A 20,956-nucleotide genomic window follows, 5' to 3' on the forward strand; every position below is an offset into this window, starting at 1 on the left:
GATTTTGCCAATTGAACTTCATTTTTTATTTGACTGCAAACAGATATAGGCTGGGGACTCTTTGAGTTCCATGAGTGAAGAGTCCAGGACTCATCCTGAAATTCTGTTGAGAGCCCTTTATGTCCACAATATTACACATTGTATTTCTGTCAGGCAAGAATCCATCATTGTCATTCAGTTGTGAATAGTTTTGCATGGGGAGTCAAAGTCCAAGACCTCAGTTTAAAAGTCAACTGTTTTTACCCTGGGTCAGTCTGTTATTGACTGTTTTGAAAATTGTTTGTTATTCATATAATATGATTGGTTGATTGACTTTAGACACCCATCTGACACAATAATTAAATTAATAAGTAAAGCACCTCATCACATATCAAATTTGGTTGGCAGTATAGATCATGGATAAGTAGCCCTTCAGTTACCTACATCAACCAAGGCTTGTTTTTATTTTTCCACACCTTGTTTGATACAGGTAGATAAAACCGACTCTTCTACTTAACCAAATTCTGCTCAGGTTTAGCATAAACTTAATACCTTTTCTAACCTAATCAGTCAGTTTGAAAACTTTGGCCTTAACAACAAAAAATGTGTAAGGGAAATTGTTTTAATCACAATGATATGAGAGAAGGTCTGTTTGTAGAGAAAGTACCATTTAAGTAGCTACGGTATTGTCGGGTTGTTTCTTAACTATGAACTTAAATCAGTATGAGTGAAAGCTAGAAAGGTTTTGACATTTTATCGCTATACAACTGAAATAATGTTCAGTCTTTTGTGAGCTGATAAGCTTTAAAAAAGACATTACTTAGCTCATTTTTCAAGAGACAGAGATTGTAGTTTATTTAGTTAGGTTGATGTGAGGTATTTATTTCCCATCTCATCAGTATGCAAGTTTGTGATAATGTCCCTCACAAGAAAACCAGGTGAATTTAGTCCTGCTATGTGTTTTTAGTTCAGCTGTCTGAAAGACAAAGTCAGCATATGTTATATCCCTGCAACTTTCATGATGTCGCTTGTGCTTAGTCTGTCCTCTATAAATATTTTCTGTTTTAAAAATTTAAAAGAATCACATGTCCAGTATCAATCAAATTTGGCAGGAAGCATCCAGGCATGAAGAGCTTTCAGATTTCTACTCATCTGCCATCCAATATGGCTACCATTACTAAGAATAACCCTTTACATGACAACTTCTTGAAACTTGTTCAGCCAAATTAGACCAAATTTGATACAGGGAATCCTGGCATAAAGGGCTTTAAAATTATGCTAATCTATGATCAGATTTGGTAATTGTAGAAGAAAACCTTTAATTTACTTCTTCTATAAACCGCTTAACAGAGTTGACGAGAATTGACAGAAAGCATCCTGGCATGAAAGTTGCAGATGGTGTATGTCTGCCAACAGATACAGTGTGTCCACCAATACTGAAAATATAAAAACTTTCATGTTCTTTCAATTATAGACTTTTAAAACCAGATATGGCCATTATAAAAAATATTTTCTCTCAAAAGAACCCCAAAAGCAAAATTTAACTAAATTAGACAGAAGGCCATTTTGCTTGTATTGCTTTGAATTCTTTTACAAGTGATGCTGATCTGTCATAAAATAAGGCACCATTTCTAAAAGTTTTTCACCACAAAAACTTTAATTGATTTAATCTCAAAAACCACAAAAAAAATTGTTGTACATTTGACTGTAAGCATAGTATCATGTATTTAACATTTTTGCAAATTATCATGTGGAACTTAATCTGATGCAGCCTTATTGCTAAACCTTTCTGCCGCTTTGTCTCAAAATAAGCCCATTCACATCTAACCAACTTCAGCAAAGAGCATCCTAGCATAACGTTTTCGCTAGCCAAGGTTCCGATGTGTTAACCCTATCTAAACCTTGGTGTATTGAGCAGATATATCTGTGCTCTGGGTCTGTGAATTTCATTGGATGGGGCAGCAAGCCACCGCATCCAATCAAAATTAAGTTGTTCAAATTTGAACACTGTTCCTACATGATCGAGACAAGGGGAGCACATAGCTTGAATGGACTAAATAAGCAATTGTCCAGTGCAGGTCAATGTTTACACAAATACCTTTCACTCAAATACACCTGTAATGGCTTCATTCTGGTACATAGTCATATTTTGATGTTAAACTTCTAAAATATCCTTTTTAGGTCAATTGTCCCCCACCATTTTCAGCCAATGTACAATGCATTACGCTGCGCTATTGGTTAGTTGGCATTACATATGAAGGGAGGCAACTCGTGAAATCCAATAGATGTCGCTAGTACAAAGTACCAGTATATTTGTTCAATCTGTCATGGTGTATATAGGGTTATCTTATCTACACCTTGTGTTATAGTGGTCAAAATTTGTGACAAAGTGACTAACCCAACACATACATTTTAGAAGTGGAAACACAGCATAACTCAAATTTTCCATGTATTCTAAATTAACAGCAAGACATAATAAATACAACAAATTCATTTGAATTTATTTTTAAAAATGGCAGCCAATCTTTCTTGAGAAAATTTACTATATTACATTTAAATGATTACATTTTGAACCTAAATTCTAAAAATTCAAAGTTTAGATATTACAGCACAGAAATGCAAACTTCTTTACATATTTTGTACCCATTGATTTTTCAGTTGTTATCACTTTGTAGAAGTCCTAATTTTTTTCAAATCTTAAATGTATTTATGGTACTGAGAGCATTTTTGAAAATTAAATTATTGAAAAACTTAAAAGTAGAGTCAGTTATCTACAGTTAACAAAAAAAATTATTAATACAAAATCTTCAGAACATTAGCAAACAATACAGGTACTCAGGACTGCATTGTAAAAGTTTTAAGGGACATGCCATGACAAAAATAATGTTCAGTTAATTCTCCGTATTTCAGGAGTGTACACAGCAGAGCCTATTAGGGATTTGAGCTGGTCTATCCTATCCATAGGCTGTCTTTATCTGTACCACTTCATGCCCATGCAGTATTTAGCTGTGGTAAGTATGCATTCAAGTGCTTCTTTCTGTTGATGTAATGCAGATTAACTCATTTGTCAGGGTCACATTTCAAGATGAGGGGAAGCTATAGTATTTTTGATACATAAGCCATTTTTCTGTCGTATTCACACTTCCATCCACAAAAGCTTTGAACCCCTTACATAATTTGATCTCATTCAGTAGGTAAATTGCCTGTGTTTTAAAGGTTTCATCTTGTTAGAACTATTTTGATGAAGTCATTGCCCTTTTTCACACAATTGTCCATTTCAGCTAGAGCAGATCATTGTAACCAGCATTTCTTAACAAACTCTAGTGCAGCTGGTTTGTACATTGGCTCCTAGATCTAAATGACTTTTACAGGTTTTATTTTATCAGCTTATTTTTTGGAAATAGTTTTGGCTCTTGATTGTTAATTTCACATCTTCATATGGGATGTTGCTGATAACTAGCACAGCTCAAGAATCACTAAGCATAATTTGATATCAACACTGTCTCATCGATCTGTATGTGCCTCTTAACTCATTAACCCCTGGTGCCACCTTTGAGCATCAGGAGGTAGTACCTATTTCTGAGCTCTGTGGCATCAAGGACATTTAAGAACCACCAAAATGGGTGGTTTTAGAGAAAAGTAGCAAATGTAGTACTACAAGGATACAAAAAATAATCTGAACTTTCTACTCACATTACAAAATACAGAGGGAAAAGCCTTGTTTGAGACCTGATTTGTTTTACACCAAATATTCACCCATTATCTTAATTGGATTTGTGTCCAGATTTAAACTTTTTGTCCTCAGCTTTAAGGCAGACCGGACTGAACTGCATACAGACAGGCGAACATTGCAAACAGTAGGATAAATTAGGGAATTTGAGTAAACAGATGCCAAGACATGAAAATGATGGGTCTGGTAAGCAAAAAAAATGAAGAACTCTTTTACCCTTCTGCACATGCACAAGCGAAATAGTCAAAAATAGCCAATAGCTAACACAACTAGGCATTTATCTTAACAGAAATCTCTTGGAAGAAGGTTTATTTGGATGTATTCAGAAGCAGCCTCCAAAATGGTTTTCCTACTAGCATTTCCTGCGAAAATGACAAAAATATCTAGGGGTTATTGAGTTAATGGGTTTTGTTACTATTTCAGATAGAGTTATGCCTCATGTCGAGGACATTGTACTCTTCATATAGAAACTTGAAATGTTGGTTGCAATCAGCATTACACAATAACCATTCAGGATATTCTGATCAAATTTGGTAACATGGTCTTTTAGACCAAGATGTCCATTTTATGGGCTTTGTTTAATGTGCACCATTTTAGATGAGTTTTGGCCCTTGTCAGGCATCTTCATGTCTTGTACATGGCATTTTGCTTGTAATCAGCACAGCTCAAGAACCATTCAGTATATTCTAATGCGATTTCATGGAAATATTTCATGACCAATGTGTCTTGTCTACCTTGTTTTGGACAGAATTATGGACCCTTTTTAATACTTCCTATATTTATCTTTATGAGGGATGTTGTCATTATTAATGATACCTTGAAGGAATTGCATTTCAAGTATTTTGCATCATCTTTACAGCAATCATGGTACCTGACTGCCCTAACTTGAGTGTTTCTGTTTAAATCCTTTCGCAACAAATAGATGTGCACAAGGCCCTTCAGGATGCATCTATAGCTAATAATGAGTAAAATGATTTTTTTTTATGATGCACGTTCTACTGGCAAAAGCATAGCCTTAGCATAATTTTATCATGTATGATAGGTGGTCCCAAATTCTCATGCAGTTTAGGGGAACCATTCAAGCATATCATGTTATTAATAGGGTCACCTCAGGAAGAACCACCAATCCATGGGAAGATATTGGCAAGATTTCTCACATGCCCACATCAGCTAGGCCTGAGACTCAAACCCATGCAGACAGAGGTGAGATGACAGTGATCTGTTAAGGGAAGTGCCTTAGACCACTTGGCCACCTTGGGCCCATGAGGCAGGTCTAATGTCAAAACTACATTCATCCTGAAACGGGATTCATGATCTCATTCCATTTATAGAAGGGACCTTGCCATACTGAGGCAGTTTTAATAATAAAACTACATGAGATACTTTATAGAGAGGGACTGTTGTAATGGCAGATAATGGTGTACCTTGTTTGCTTACAGTTATAGGTAGCTCTAACTGCATAGATATATTGTGCAGGCACAATATACAATGGTAAATCTAGATCTACCTGACTGCATTTAGCTGTACTTTATACATGTGTAACTATGCTATATTGACTACTTTCCATTGATTAACTTAAATTCTGCCTCCATTTGCAATATATGGCTGTTACCTATGTAGTTAGATCAATGATTTATTGAAAATGTTTAACATGTACCAAGTCCCCATTTTAATCAATTTTTTCCACATGCTGTCTTCTAATTCAGCTTGTGTTCATACTGTACCTACAATGCCTTTTTCAGTAATGGCTGTTATTGAAGAGGCAGTAAAGGAAGTGGTAGGAACATTTGACATTCACAAACAAAAGTTTGAGGCGGAATGTACTGAAAAGAAGAGTTGGTACAGATCAGTAGAAATATATTCATAATAGCACATGTCAATAAACTTGTGTCAAACACACCACAGTGGATGCAAGGCAATCTTATAATAACTGAAAGATGAGATTGTAAAATTGACCAAAAAAGTACATGGAACCATTCACTGTCATAACCATTTGATACATTTTATAGCAAAGGTAAATGATAACCATAGATACAAATATTGCAACTGACTGACACCATGATTTTGTACATTCATATCAGACATCATTACACTCAGCGTGCATATTTGTATTTTGCTTTGGGGTTAATGCCATTTACAAAATAAATGTCCTTATCAATGTATCACCATCTTCATTATTTCAAACAATAAAAAAATTCTTGATTTTTTTATTTGGGGATAACACTGTGCAATGCATGCATCAAGAGTAATGCCATTTTGCTAACATTTTATGCTATGTTTTTAAAGTGTACTGCCATTGGTCAGCAAGAGATAAGTCATCAAATCAGATGCAAGTTTTTGTAAATTATCAAGACGTACTTTCAGCATTAGTATTCACTGCATTAAACAAACACTTGAACCATGGTGATTAAATAAAAGTTGGATTAATGGTCAGTCTGTCCAAACTCCTAATCAAAAAAATTGCAAAATATTGCCAGTCATCTGAGGACAGAATCCCATCTGAAACACTGAATTCATCTTTAGTAACCAAGGTGGTCAGTTCACTTAGTTCCACATTGACTGTTGGTACATGTAGCCATCAGAAGCAGTAACTACCACTCAACTGTTGGATTTGATGCTGCTGAAAGAAACTGATCTAATCAGATTGCTAATTCTATTTACAAAGAAAGTCAGTAATTGTAGTGGTTTCCATAGACAACGATAAATGTTGTACATCATTTTCTCCAATTCAGAACATTCAATATAAGTTTGTCTTCCATATCAAGGCATGCATGTGGCCATCATGGAAATCATCATGTTGAATACCTAAAATGTGTGACAAGCTGTCTCTTTAGTTAATTGGTTTGTATTGTTGTGATCAGTAACTCTTTTACCTTTAGGCTGCCACTTGTTCAAAACCTTTTTGGCACCAGTCCATCATCAGTTAATATTGTATAGACTTAAAGACTTCCCAAACCTGTTGTGGCTCAGTTGGTGGTGGCATACCTAGATTGTATAACATGAATTGGGTGATAATGAACACTCTTGCTGGATGGGATACCAGTCCATCACAGGTGAGCACTGTATAAATTTTAAGACCTCACAAGCATGCAGCAGCTCATTTGGTGAGAAGCTTAACCTAATTCGTAAACATAAAGCAGGTGTATTTGATAGGTAGCACATTTAACAAGGGCACAACAGAAATGACCACATTCAGGCTCAGGACATCTTTTGTTTCTTGCCATTTATGTGAACTATAGTATTTGCATTTCTGTTTGGCAATTTATGTTTATCAGACTCTTCATTCATCTAACTTTTTTTTTGCCACCGTTGAAGTTTTTTTTTCTTTGAGATAAATTGATGAAACTTGGTTTGATTAAATAGCATTAATAGTAGTCTGTTGCATATTACATAGGTTTATATTTACGGTCAGTGATCAGCATTTTTAAGTTTTTCCTTTCTGCCTGATAACTAAACAGTTGTTCGAGACAGTGGGATAAAACTTCGGACAATAATTATCATTATGTTCCGTCTTGACTTTGAGGTCCAATACACAGATCAGGTACATACTTTTTCCCATTTTCTTAATAATTCTGAAGCCCTTTCACATACAGACACAAAATCCGATATTTCAAAGTACAGTATCACTACCAGGAAATAAGTATCATATGCAGGTTTTTATTTTGAAGGAAAAAGTCAGCAGTCTTTGTAGTTTAGGTGGGGGACATAAATTCACTGAATTTGCATATGGGGCATTACTCAGCCATGCAAAGTGCTAATATAACCTCTCACATTAAACATACAAATTTGTCTATTTCAGTTGACTCAGGTTAATCTCAACAACATGCTATGTCCAGCGGTTTCAGATCCTTTCTATGGGCCTTATTACCGACTCTTTGCAATTGTCCACCAAATGTTGGCACTTCCGGTTCTTGGCAAGTGCATTGTCTTTATATCACAGATAGCTGGCATTAAACCAGACAATCATGTCATTGAAATACAAGCTTTTAAGAGAAGTAATCAGGCCCAAAGGGAAGATAAGCCAGCACATGAAAGTAGAGGTGGCAGCCTCATTGGAGAGGCAGACAGATTGTTACAGTTCAGAGGAAAAGATGACAAGCTGATGAATGGAGTCAGGGAGAGAAAAATTACAAGAGAAGAATTATCCAATGCTAGTCTGCAGAATGAAGAAAATGGTAACATTCCAAATGAGAAAGAATCACTAATGGAAAAACTGTGCAATGTTAATAATGGACATCTAAAGGGAATGTAAACTTTTCTTTTTTATTTTTGGTGGGTTTAAGTTTATAGGGGGTTTTTTGGGGTCTCACCTGTAAAGCTTAGGTGAGACATAGAGATCAGTTTTCCAACAGTGTTGTTATTGTTGTATGCATTAACATTCAGTTTTTGCAGTTAGCTCAGTTACTCTGGCACTGTTTTATGTGCAGTCATGATGGGTATATTTATTTTAAAAGGTCCTATTTGCCATAAACAAAAGTGGGTTATAATGACCTATTTTTTACACTCCTGATTATGTCAAGTTTTTCCATTTAACATAGTTGCTCTGACATCATGTTTTGTTTTGAAATGTCATGGTTTTATTGATATTGGAAGGCACTAGTCACCATTTGCAAAGTTGGTCACAACGACCTACCTTTAATGCAGATCAATTTATTTTGTTAAGCATTTATATAGAGCTCAGTATCTGGAGGGTAATACTCACCACACTCCATTGATTCCATTTAGCTCAGTTTCTCTGACACTGTGGTGTTTATGTTATAAAACTTCATAAAGAGCTTACTGTTCACTAATGACACAACTAGGTCATGATGACTTACTTTGCACACGTCAGTGATTACTTTAGGGTTTTGCATTTAGCCAAGATCGTGTGTAGTCATGAATCTTGAAGGGTATATTCATCTTGAGGACACTAACCACCATTGGCAAAGGTAGTTCACAGTGACATATTTTTCACACTTGAGAAATTCTATTAAGTGTTTGCATTTAGTTTAGTTTCTCTTACACTGTTTTATGTACAGTAATGAAACTTGATAGTTGTCTTTTTCTTGGAGGGTTCTACTCATCATAAAAAAATAGGTCACTGGTTCACTTTTTAAAGTCTAGTGATTATGTTTAATTTTGCATTTAGCACAGTTCTTTAGACACTGTTGTGTGTACTGTCTTGAAGTGTGATGGGTTTATTTATATTAGAGATATGAATCACCTCATTGACCTATTGTCAGTGTCAGAGGGACTTGCTTTTCTTGCTCAGTTCACTATGCAAAAACTTTGTATTATGCTACAGTGGAGCAAGCAAAATGCAGCACTTAGTAGACTTCTTTTTTATTGTTTGCAACCTATGAGACTAGCTTTTGTAAAGGACTGCAAGAATAATGAAGGAGGATAGAAAAATGCATGCAATATGTTTTCATTTAAGGAAGTTGGCATCATTGTTCCTTTGTAATATCAAATGGAAGCAGTAGCATTAATTATACAGTATGTGGTACTTTGTTTGGTAAAATAAAAGGATATTAGTGGGGGGGTTTCCCAACTTAAAATTATTCAAATTGTTCAGTGTCGTTCTTTAATCAAGAGACTTTTAATGATGAAACAGTAGTAGTTAAAATCTTGCTGCCATTGCATTTGTTTGACTTGTAGTGGAAAGGTGCATATTTCTAACTCCAAAAAACCGAATTTAATTCAAATATTTCATCACCTTTGTTACACAGACTGTATATTTGTTTTCATAATTGTCAAATAATTTGGCAATTTAGTTGTCTCAGAACGAATTTTCAATAATGAATTCATGGAAACTTTAACAAATATGCAACCAGGTGATATTACATTGTGTTCATGAGTATGCTATGGTTTATGATAAATTGGTACAAGTTATTTTTGATCTCCCTTTTTCCTCATTGAAATATGATAGTGTTTTTATTCTCTTAACCACTTCGAAAGGCATTATGTGGTCAAGTATTAGTTTATGCCATCATGGGACCTAATTGGAGACAAATTTGCCATGTTGCTAGAGTTACTTCCCTTTTTATTAAAAAAACATGAGAAAATACATCTTTCAGAAAACATGTTTGCAGTAGAATTTTGGGCTAACAGGCATGGTTTGCTAGGAATGGAAAGTGTTATTGGTTTTCAGTGCTAAAGTAAAATCCTTCAAGTTTTTGCAATCTCGATAAGATTGGTAGTTCCCCAAAAATTCCACCCTGTTTAAAAGGGGTTAACAAAGCTAGTAAATAATTTCAAATCTTTGTGGAAAATATTCTGATATACAGTAACCAGATGCTGTATTCTGACAACGAAAATTTTTTTTGCATCCACAATAATAGCATCATCTCACTCTTTTTAACACATGCTACAGTGATTGGTAAATTGCTGATAAATTTCTCATAGAAATATAATGTTAGCTTTTTTATTGTCATAGGAGTCAATTTTCCCGACATACTAAGCATAGATATTTGAAAATCCATCAATTCTAATCTAGGCAATTTAATCATCCTGCACACCTTTTGTAATTTCTTTTGTGCTTTCTTTTTGCATGCAGTCTTTTTTCTGTGTTCATGTTAGGTAAAAGTTATGAGGTGGAAGATGGTTTATCAAGTTAAACTATTACACTGTTTAACTTTTGTCTCAGAACACTAACTCCACCCCTGCTGCTTGCATGAAGGGCATCTTGATTTGGTGGTGTCAGTATGTAAGTACATATGTCCACTGTTTATGTATCCATCTCAAGAAGCTTGTTGGGACATTATGAAAAAACCACTGTGTAGACAAATGAAATTTGGGTTTGCATATTTGTATCCATATGTGTATGACCTTGTTAGGTTCCTAAACCATTACAGGATCTTTGAATTTTTTTAATGCAAACTTTGCTAATTGATTAGGAACAAATCATTTGAAGTAATCAAGTGAAATTGATATGCTTGTTTATATGCGGACATCATCAACTTGATTTTCATGCCATTTTAGCACCAAAAGAAACACAATTGGTGCATATATCCTTTACAAATAAATCTGCTATCATTTTATGAACCTGTGTCAACATATTTTTTAAGATTTTGTGATTTTGGTGCGTACCACATTATTCATATTTTTTAAGTGATACAGTGAAACCTGCATATCAAGACCACATGACCTTAAAAGTCATTGTCATATTTATATGTAAATCAGTACATAGTTGCCTGCATGTTGGAAGAGGAGCTGTTAATAACAAAAGCTTTTAATTTGATCCCTTAGTGTTAGTTATACATTTAGTTATCTGTACCTTTAATTTTTGTAAATATATGCAACATTGTAATTTTGGGGTCCACATGTTTTATGTTATTATGAAATTTCTGCCCAGAGCTAGGATTATACTATATAATCCATGATAATTTCTCCCAGGGGCATTACATTTTCCAAAATGGAGGCATTTTTTAGAGCACAATAATGAAAGTTAAAGTTGTTCATCTGATGTACTTGTATGTTGACCACATGTACATCTCTACATTTTCTTAGAGTAGATGAGTCTTTTAAACTTCAGAATATGTCCAGTCAGAAAAAGGACAAATCAACACTAATTTACAAATTTGTAAAGAAGAAAATGAGAGTGATTCAATACATCAGTCAGATTGAGGACAGAATCTATGGACTTCATGATTGTTTGGCAAAAGTTAGACATTTATGATGTAGACTAGTTTATGTGAGTGTGAATATAAATAATATTTCTGCATGTTTTGTGTTTTTATTCTGGTTCTAATCCACATGAATTTTGCCCATTTTTCCCAAGTATTTTACTGTTCATGAATTATAATTGGATTAACAGTTATCAGCATTTTAAGGAATTAACATCTTTATCAAAAATAAGAAATACAATACATCTTGCCAAATTATTCAGTCAAAACCTTGTCTATTTTAGCACTAAAGTTTTGTAGTATTGAAGAAATAAGTGAAATTATTGCAATATTTCAGGAGCCATGCCTCGACACCGATATATCCGAATTTGTGTTACAATGAAGCATGTTATAGTGGGGTTTCACTGTAATATATTCATAACAATAACAATAACTGATTTTTTTTTTTAAATATGTATTTCCCCACTTCCCCATTGGACCAGAGACTGTGTCTCTTAGGTAGGTCCTTATGGTTAAGGATTGTTTCAAGAGTCAAACATCAGTTGGTTAGGTCTCTGTGATTAAGGACTACCTAAAAATGCAAATGTCAGTTAAATGTATGCAATTATCTTTTCATGCATATTAAGTTGAAACAATGATTATGGGTTGAAGATCTCAATATAAAGATTCAATGGAAGTTGTTAAATCCCTTGGCGCAATGATAGAGGCCATTGTCAGTTTTATGTATAAATTGGTCCTTTGGTGATTAGTACATGTATGGTCATAAGATGGGGATCATAGGTTTAGGGGTCTACAGATGTCTTAGTCTGACATTTATTCTTATTTGCAGCAATAATTCTCAGACATGTGAGGCAAACATCTGTGCCTATCATTCAGCAGATTGCACAAAAACCACAAAGTATAGGCAAACTTTACTTAAATATTTGTATTCATATGATTTGATTAGACTTTAAAGGTTTCACAGCAGCTATTCAACATTTGGCACTTCTTTAAAAACCTTTTTGGACTTTTTTAAATTTTATACTTAAAATTTGTTTGCTCAGTTGAGCAAAAACAAATTAAGGCAAGCTAAGGAAAATTTGTATTTAAGTCAAGATGACCTTGTTATATATTTAGACAAATTGTGTGTTGGATTAATTTATTTTCATCTAAAAATGAGACAACTTTAGTATGATTACCAGGTATTTCTTTTTTTGTTTTGCATAATGACTAATTCAGGAATAAAATTTTCAACGAAGATCTCATACAAGTTGTAATGAAAACTTCCCGAAGCATTGAATCATATTATTTAAATGAAATACCAGATTTATCTATTGTATTGGCATGGAGCATGTAATGCTAACTACAGTAAACTTCTTGGATATGCGTGCTCAATATTTTACACAATACACATACCATTATTAACAAACTTCATTGTAGAAGTGTGCAGAAATCTTTCTTCCATTACTTTGTCAATTTTATCATGTAAATAAAATCTGCATATTTCACATTCTTAACTGTCAGATTTTTTCTCCTTCAAAGAAAAGAGTATTTTCAGAGTGTTGAAACTTTCGGTTATTCTGTAGGATAAAAATCTTATGATTTTTTTTATTGGATTTACATTAAAGGGGATTTGCATGTTGATGCAACTAGATTCTGTTCTTATTCACAAATTATATATACATTTTTAAAATAGGCTCAAAATCAAACAGATTTTTCAGAAATAGACTTGTTATGTAATTATTTATCAGCTATGTTAATATTATTTGTGCAATGCATTGTTTTGAATATGTTAGTATAGTGTTTACAGAATTTTTTTTCTTTATTTTTGAGACTTTGTTGGTGGGATAGGGGGAAAATGTATCCAAGAGTGTAAGAGTAATACTATTGGAAAGAGTATTTTCATTCAAAGTATTTTTTGGAACTACTATGCATATTTGCTTGTAAGTTGAGTCCAACTGCAACAAACAGTCCCTGATCTGTCATAGCATAATGTACTAGTAGATCATGTTTTTCTTCTACTTGTTACTCCTAACAAACTGCATAGATCCAGATCTGCCAAAACAGATCTGGCTCTGTGCAGTTTGCAGTTGGACTTAAAGAATAAGTCAGTATATACTGATGTTCTTTAAACTATGAGTTGGCTTATTTTGGGGGGGTATACAGACAATTCTTGTTGCTTGAAGAAAAAACTGTATAGATACTTAATATGTGTATAATAGCACATTGAATCTGCATCTATATGATGAAAACTTGTTTGTCGGGTCTTAAACCATTTGATTAGGAATAGCCATGATATACATGAAAATTTGAACATCATCAATAAAAGGATATTTACAGTGCTTGAAAAGAAAACCATAATCATTACCTAACTTATCTTTAAAAAGAAACAAGTATAGGTCAGTTGTAAATGCTGTGAAATAGAAATGCTCATGTAGAATTTCATTTCATTGGCATGAGTTTAACTTATTAATAGTTTAGGCATTTGTATGCATGTCTGTATGGGTTCTATGATTGTTACATATTCTAGATTGCATTATGTGGGTGAAAGTTCACTTTTAAAGTGGGTCCCCTGAAGCAAATGTATTATTTACTATACAAGCATTTTAGATCAAAAATTGTGAAATAGCTTTACATGTATTTATTTTGTGTGCATTTAAAAACTTTTTTCACTTATGTGCAATAATTTTTTGTTTAGCTCCACTTGCCATAGACCAGGATTTCTTATGGGTTGCTCTGTTTTCCATCATCCATCCATCATTGAAGGAGACTAGAAATCAATGGAAATATACAATTATAATTAAAACAATGAAGGAATTTATTTTAATTCTAAAGCATATTCTCCAGTCTTAAAATATCAATATTTAATTATTGATACACTGTGTGGGAGGTGAATTTCCATGACCTCATATTCTTTTCCAAAAGATAAAGGCATTAAGAAAATATGGCTACATTATTGCAAGTGAGTTGGTTTCAAATTAAACACCATACAGCATTCTGTGCTCATTATATTTCTTAAAGTAATGTTATGAGAGGGATCCTGAAAAAATGTCTGCTATGTGTTATGCAAATACTAGGGCAAGACTAAAAATTGGCAAACATACCTTTTACTATTCATCAGAACTGCTGCCTTTAACTAACAAATATATTAGTCCCAGCCTAAATAAATCAACATATCCCAATGCGCCAATCATGAGCATGTTTAAATTATCTGAGAATGCCTAAATATGGTATTGTTTTTCCTGGATCATACTACAATGGGCATACTCTAAATAAACTTATTAGACAGTACTATTATTAAACAATAAGTATATATATGCATAATGGCACTATTATTAGATGATAAGTATACATATATAATCTGATGAAGATAGATCTAAAAGCCAATTGGTATTTGCCATTCTTCCACCAAGTCATTGTTATTTTGATCAACACTTAAGACTGAGACTGCATAGAACTCTCATCATCATCAATGTTAACAATGGAAGAGTGATCCATAAGTGTTTCAAGTTGGTATGGTTTGATATCTGTCTCGCTTACCATATTTTTATTTGTATTCTGTGGACCGGCTAGTATTGTGTCACAAAACCATCTGATCTGTCGTCCGATCAAAATTCAGAAAAACTAATGGCATTGTGGTAACATTTTTGCAATATAATTACTATACGCCCATGATATTTTTGTATAAACATTATAGTCAAATTAAAATTTGTAGAGAACTACATACATAAAAGGAGAAGTTTTATTTCTAGTCTGCTTTGAGAACAAGTTTGTTTTCGCTCCTTCTCTTCAGCTAGTTGGTGGATATCCTTGAAAGGTTATGCATATATTCATCCCATGGGCTAGTTGATCCTAAATGAATATGTTGCTGCTTATAACTCCAATATGGCAGCTACAGCAGCCATCTTGAAAATCTTGTCACTACTCCTCGTGAATGGAAAGATGTATTGACATGGGGTTTTCACCAGAAGATTTCTTGTTATATGTGGTTGATTTAATGAAAATGTGCTGCTCAGACATTTAAAAATCATACTATTGCTACTTATTTAGAACTAAATGTCATATCTGAAGCTTGTTACAATGTTTAGCTGGTCCTAAATGAATATGTTGCTGATATGATATTAAATATGGACATCACATGGCTATTTTGACAATCTTTATATCACTACTACTCCAGAATGGATGGTCTTATTCATGGAAAGCATTATTACGATGTCTAGCTGGTCCTAAATTAAAATTGTGCCGATCTGACCTTCAGTCTAGCTGCTGCAGCAGTCATCTTTAAAATGTTATCCTTATTTCTGTAGAATACAAAATGGATCTTTACAATGGGTTTTCACTAGAATATTTTTTGTGATGTTTAGTTCCTAAATGAAATTCATGTTGCTCAGACATCCAGGACAGTTGCAGCAGTGGCTATTTTGAAAATCTTGTTATCGTTATTTCTTCTGAATGAATGATCACGTTAGCATAGGATTTTCACAGACATCTTACGACGTCTGATTGGTTGTAGATGAAAATGAAGTCAAGCTCACCGCCAATATGGCCATCAGACTGGGCTTCGTGAACATTTTATCACTATTTCTAGATGGCTAGTCAATTTGATATTGTGTTTGCACTGAAAGACTTGTGATGTCTAGTTGGTCATAAATGAAAATGGTGACAATCTGGTATCCAGTATGGCCACCATGCCAGTAATCTCATTTGCTACTTCTTCAAACTGGAAAGTTATATTAACCTGGGTATTTTTAGATGACTTTATGCGATGTCTTGTTGGTCCAAAATGAAAATGGTGCCAAGATGACATCCATTACTTCTACCACAGCATCTAATTTTAAGAAAGAAGGTAGAATATATAAAGTGGGCAGAAATAAAAAGTATACATCAATAATTCATACCATAGCAGAACATGCATTTTTGTTATTTCATTGTTAGAATTAAAATGATATAGATTTTGAATGAACGTGTCCACTGCATCTTCCCATGTGATGCACCCAATGTTCACTTGTGTCGTTTAATAATGAATACAGTTCCCAGTCTTATGTATATATTAAAGCCTTTTGCAGAAATGGTCTAAATTATAGAGCTTGTTCTGTCTGTGTTTGTTTTAGCCCAGTATTGTTTAAAAAAAGAAAGAAGAAAAACATTATTCAACAAGTATTTACTTGCTACAGTAATATTATGAGAAGATGTTAAGTTGTTTTGATTTATATGAAAGATTGGTTTTTAAATAGTAAATTTTTTAAATAAAATTATGGTGGAAAAATTGTGACAAATAGTTTTTGTCATTAATAGAAATTGACATTCCTGGGTATTGAACTTTGATTAAAATGATTAAAATACCTATGTATGGTCTTTATTGACTGACAGTGTAAATATTTGAAAATAACCAGACTTGGATATTTATTTATTTGTTTTCTTTCTATATACAAGTTTTTCACCTCATAGTTCTTGAATAAAATTGAAATGTCAGGAGAGAATTACATCATTTTTTTTTACTGGCAAAGACACTATCCCTTGATTGTTGTTAATTACTTTAAAATCTTTCAGATACACTCAAACCTTTCTTAAGCAACCATGTCCAGTAAGTGCCAACAGTGGGTATGAAAAACAGATGGATTCTTAAAAAGGAGTTTTTTTGCAATAATTTTTGGCTGTTTAGGCAGGTAATTGCTTGATAGCTATTTATTTTATGGTAACTTGACCCCCATTTTACAATCAAGAGAATTAACTAAATTTTTCTAACATTTAAAATGTGGTTTTGTTACTAGCCATCATCAGTGAAAGGAATAAATTGCTCTGCAATTAAACTAAATAAATGCAACAGTCTCTCAACACTTATGGGGTACATGCCAGTTTGCAGTTTTGCTTGTACAGTAAGAACTACTTGACCAAGTTGATACATGCCACATCATATTCAACTGATCATTTCCACACACCCAGTCACATGCAACTGAGTGGCATCATATTTGACAAAGTGTCACATACCACTCAGTTCAAGGCGACATAGATTGTATTGTCTTGATTGAATTGGATGGAAGTGTCACTTTTCAACCGAATTTGAAAATTTTATGTTGCTATTGAACCCATGAGCAAGGAAGATGAATGTCAAAATCTGAAGTGAATGTATCTAGTCATGCAGTTTACACTTAATTTTTTATTTAAAATCTGTTCATTTAAATTGTGCATTGAACATTCTTATTACTTTAACACATTTGTATTATATTCATTTTGTTCAGTGACACTCTGATTTTAGAATACTCTTTAAATATGCTACATGCAAATTTAACGTCGTTCAAGTTTAATAATCAATAGTTGAAACTATTCTGATTTGAAGGGAAAAAAATACTGTTAAAAAACAGTGGAGGAATATGAATTTTAGGCATGACAGAAAGACCCAAATACTTTTTATATACCTGTCTTATGTTCAGCCTAGTATATTGATGATATTGTGTGTCCATCAGTAACATTTTCTTGTAATATTTCTTGAGGTTTTCATGAAACTTTGCCAAATATATATCATTACTAGATGGAGTGTTGCACACCATCGCTATTCCCTGTGCTTCTTGGTAAAATACATGGCAACAAGCCAAGAAAAAATGTAATTCAGAAACTTTTAACCATTTATCCAGAGTATACCTTTGAAACCACGGAAGATAGAATAATAAAAACGTAAACAATTGTATATCGTGTATACATTGTGTCACATACCAAAAAATCAAGTCTACTGTCCCAAGGGAAAGGTCATGGCAAGTGAGTAAAAATATAATTCTTTGACTTGTATCTTTTTTCCATGAGTATAACTTTTTGAACCACTGGAGATATTTTAATAAAATTTAAGGCAAGTATCAGTAGTAGTATTGCGGCCCATACCAAAATCATTATGTTGCCTTAAGGTTAAAGTCATGTTAAGAGAAAGTGTAACTCTGACTTGTCTTCTTGTCAAGAGTATAATTTTTTAACAGTTTGAAATATTTCATGGCACAGGAAGATATAAAATAGTGAACTCTGTCCATTTACATGTATAACTTATCAACCAGTGAAAAATATTTTAATGGCACTTTAGCAATTATTATATTTCTTAACAGTCTATTATGTATTCAGTCATTTTCCCTGGTCAAGGCCACATTAAGTAGTAACATAAGTCACTGGCTGACTTTCTTATTGTTAATCCATCAGCAATTGCTTATTATTGCTCCAGAATCCATATTCCTAATCTGATTTCAGTGAAATTTGGACTTGGCATTTATATCATCAAGGTTTTGGAGGGGTTTAGTTGCCACATTTTGATCTGATGATGGTCATATTTGGAATATGTGCTTTTACCATTGAGCTCTTGGATGAGATAATGAGCGAGACCCACACATGCTAATGAGATAGTATTGCATCAGATTTTTTTCTTACCTTTCTGGAGTCTCTATTGCTGATTGGATTTGGACCAGTTTGGTATATGTTTTATATCATTAAGAGTTGTATGGGACCAACATTGAGCAAGGTCCTTCAATGCTAATGAAGTGATTTTGCATTTGAGGTTAAGCTCATTACCACCATAGAAATCATATTTCTGATACAGTTTTGATCAAACTTGAAATATGGGTGCATATTAACAAGATATTAGATTAGTTCAGTCATGAGTATGATATATTAATGAGATAATCTTCATCTGATTGGCTGAGCTTGTTACCACTCTGGTCTTGGACAAGTTTGATAATGAGCGAAATGCGTGCATCTTAGTAAGTTCATCTTGCATCAGATCCTCTGAGCTTCTTCCCACTATGAGAGCCATATTGCTTATCTGATTTTGATGAAACTTGATATGTGGGCTTATATCAAGATGTTGGTTTAGTATAATTGAGTGAAACTGATGCACATTAATGGTGGTACTTTCCATCTGATTGACTGAGCTTGTCAACAATCTAATATCAATATTTCTGATCAGAGTTGGATCAAATTTGTTAAATGGGTTTGTTTCTATCAACATGCTGGATGAGTTTTGACTGAGCTTGTTGCCAGTCTGGAGATTAAATTCCCTTTTGATCTTGGTCCACCTTAAGCTTATGTTATCACTGTCATAGACAGGTTTTATAATAATTGAGATCAACACATTAATGAGACGCCATTCATATGACTGAGCTTGTTCTGTTTCAAAATCAGTAGGCTGTATTTCTCATCCAGTTTCTTAAAAACTTAGTAAATTGATTTATATCACTAAAATCTTGGATGATGATGATGAGTGGCGAGAAGAGACTGCGCATTAATTATGCCGTTATATCTTTATATTTCTTACTAATTTTTACCAGACTATAGTAAAATACTAGTAGGTAGAATCAACATCATATTAAGTTAAGGATATAGTCTACATAGGATGTGTTCTTATGACTATTACATAAGCCAGTGTAGTGAAGTAGTTACCTGTTATGTAAGCAATTTGAGCACTACCAGGCCCACTTGGGTCACATGTTATTGAAGTAAATATATACTTATGATTATAGACGTTGATGTCTCATGTTGTTTCACTCTGTACTTGATTAAATCTTGCACATCAATAAACCTTAAATTTTGTCCTCTAAGTCATCATTTTATTTCTAGTTTTTGTTTTGGTGATCAGTTTTTGAGGCATAGTGAGCTTACGGTATGGCCATGTTTCCATCATCCGCCCATCAATATTTGCTTATTAACAGCTTGGAGGTCAAGTTATTAATACAGTTTTGATCAAACTTGGATTATATTCCTCTGTCATCACAAATCTTACCTGGTTTTGATCAAACTTGGAATATGTATTTACCAATATACCTTCAACCTATTGGGCAAGTATCATCATGTACAAGATAACAGATTAATAAGGTAACCTTCAATCTGATTGGCTTAGCTACTCATCATTTTGTAGGCCATTTTTCTGATTTTGGTAAGACTTGAAAAATATTCTTAGATGATCATGATCTCACACGAGTTAAATAATGACCAAAATGCACACATTAATGAAGTGAATTTGCATTGGACTGGCTGAACTTTTCACCACTGTAGACACTATAACCGGCCGAGATTTTAGTTAAAGTCATTAACAGCCTTGAATTGTCAAGATGTCCAATGAGGTTTTTTTTTTATGAGCGAAATATGTTACCCTATTATAATACATTAGGAAAACTACTACTACGTGGCAAATCCAGCCCTCCCAGATACTGCTTTTAGGTAAAGAGAGCTAAAAGTTGTATGCCGACCTGTGACGGTCGGTCAGAGTGATCTCCCCTTAGTTATAAAGCCATGGCGGCAAAGTCAAAGGACACCATCAGTGACTACCTCCACTCGTGCCAAGAAGCACGCTCTCGTCACGAGACGTCTCAAAATCCAGAAGCTACGTGGAAGTTATACCACTAAAAGTTGGAGGAGTTTTTCACTTCTAAGGAAAATATACCCCAACTATGTTTCCAACTTTTTCTCTTTCTATCATGACAAGGTTCTGCCTTTACAAGTTGCTTACACTCGTCGTCACACATTTAGGTACTTGCACGTGGATCCTAAGCGACTTAATATTTAGTTCGGGCTATACTTATTTTATATGTACAAGTCTCTAGTGTTTATATAACTCCTGTATATGTGTAATTGCATTACGAACAGGTACATATCAGCGAGTTTCAATCTAAGGCATTCGTAGCAAACATTAATG

The 20,956-nt window shown here is 33.7% G+C and overlaps 1 protein-coding gene across 3 annotated transcripts in view; it reads left to right on the top strand.

Annotated features, from left to right (window-relative positions):
• LOC149799451 (transmembrane protein 164-like) overlaps positions 1-19,854 on the top strand; it is a 97,335-nt gene extending 77,481 nt beyond the window's left edge. For all 3 annotated transcript variants that reach the window (XM_089958801.1, XM_089958802.1, XM_089958803.1), the window contains exons 5-6: positions 2,890-2,990; positions 7,509-19,854. In XM_089958801.1, the coding sequence (XP_089814927.1) occupies positions 2,890-2,990; positions 7,509-7,961 (554 nt within the window). In that variant the 3' untranslated portion in view covers positions 7,962-19,854. The remainder of the gene's footprint in view (positions 1-2,889; positions 2,991-7,508) is intronic.
• Positions 19,855-20,956: the final 1,102 nt, after the last annotated feature.

The sequence above is a fragment of the Sinohyriopsis cumingii genome, chromosome 5, assembly GCF_028554795.1.
Source record: "Sinohyriopsis cumingii isolate HCF-2022 chromosome 5, ASM2855479v2, whole genome shotgun sequence".
Lineage (NCBI taxonomy): Eukaryota > Metazoa > Mollusca > Bivalvia > Unionida > Unionidae > Sinohyriopsis > Sinohyriopsis cumingii.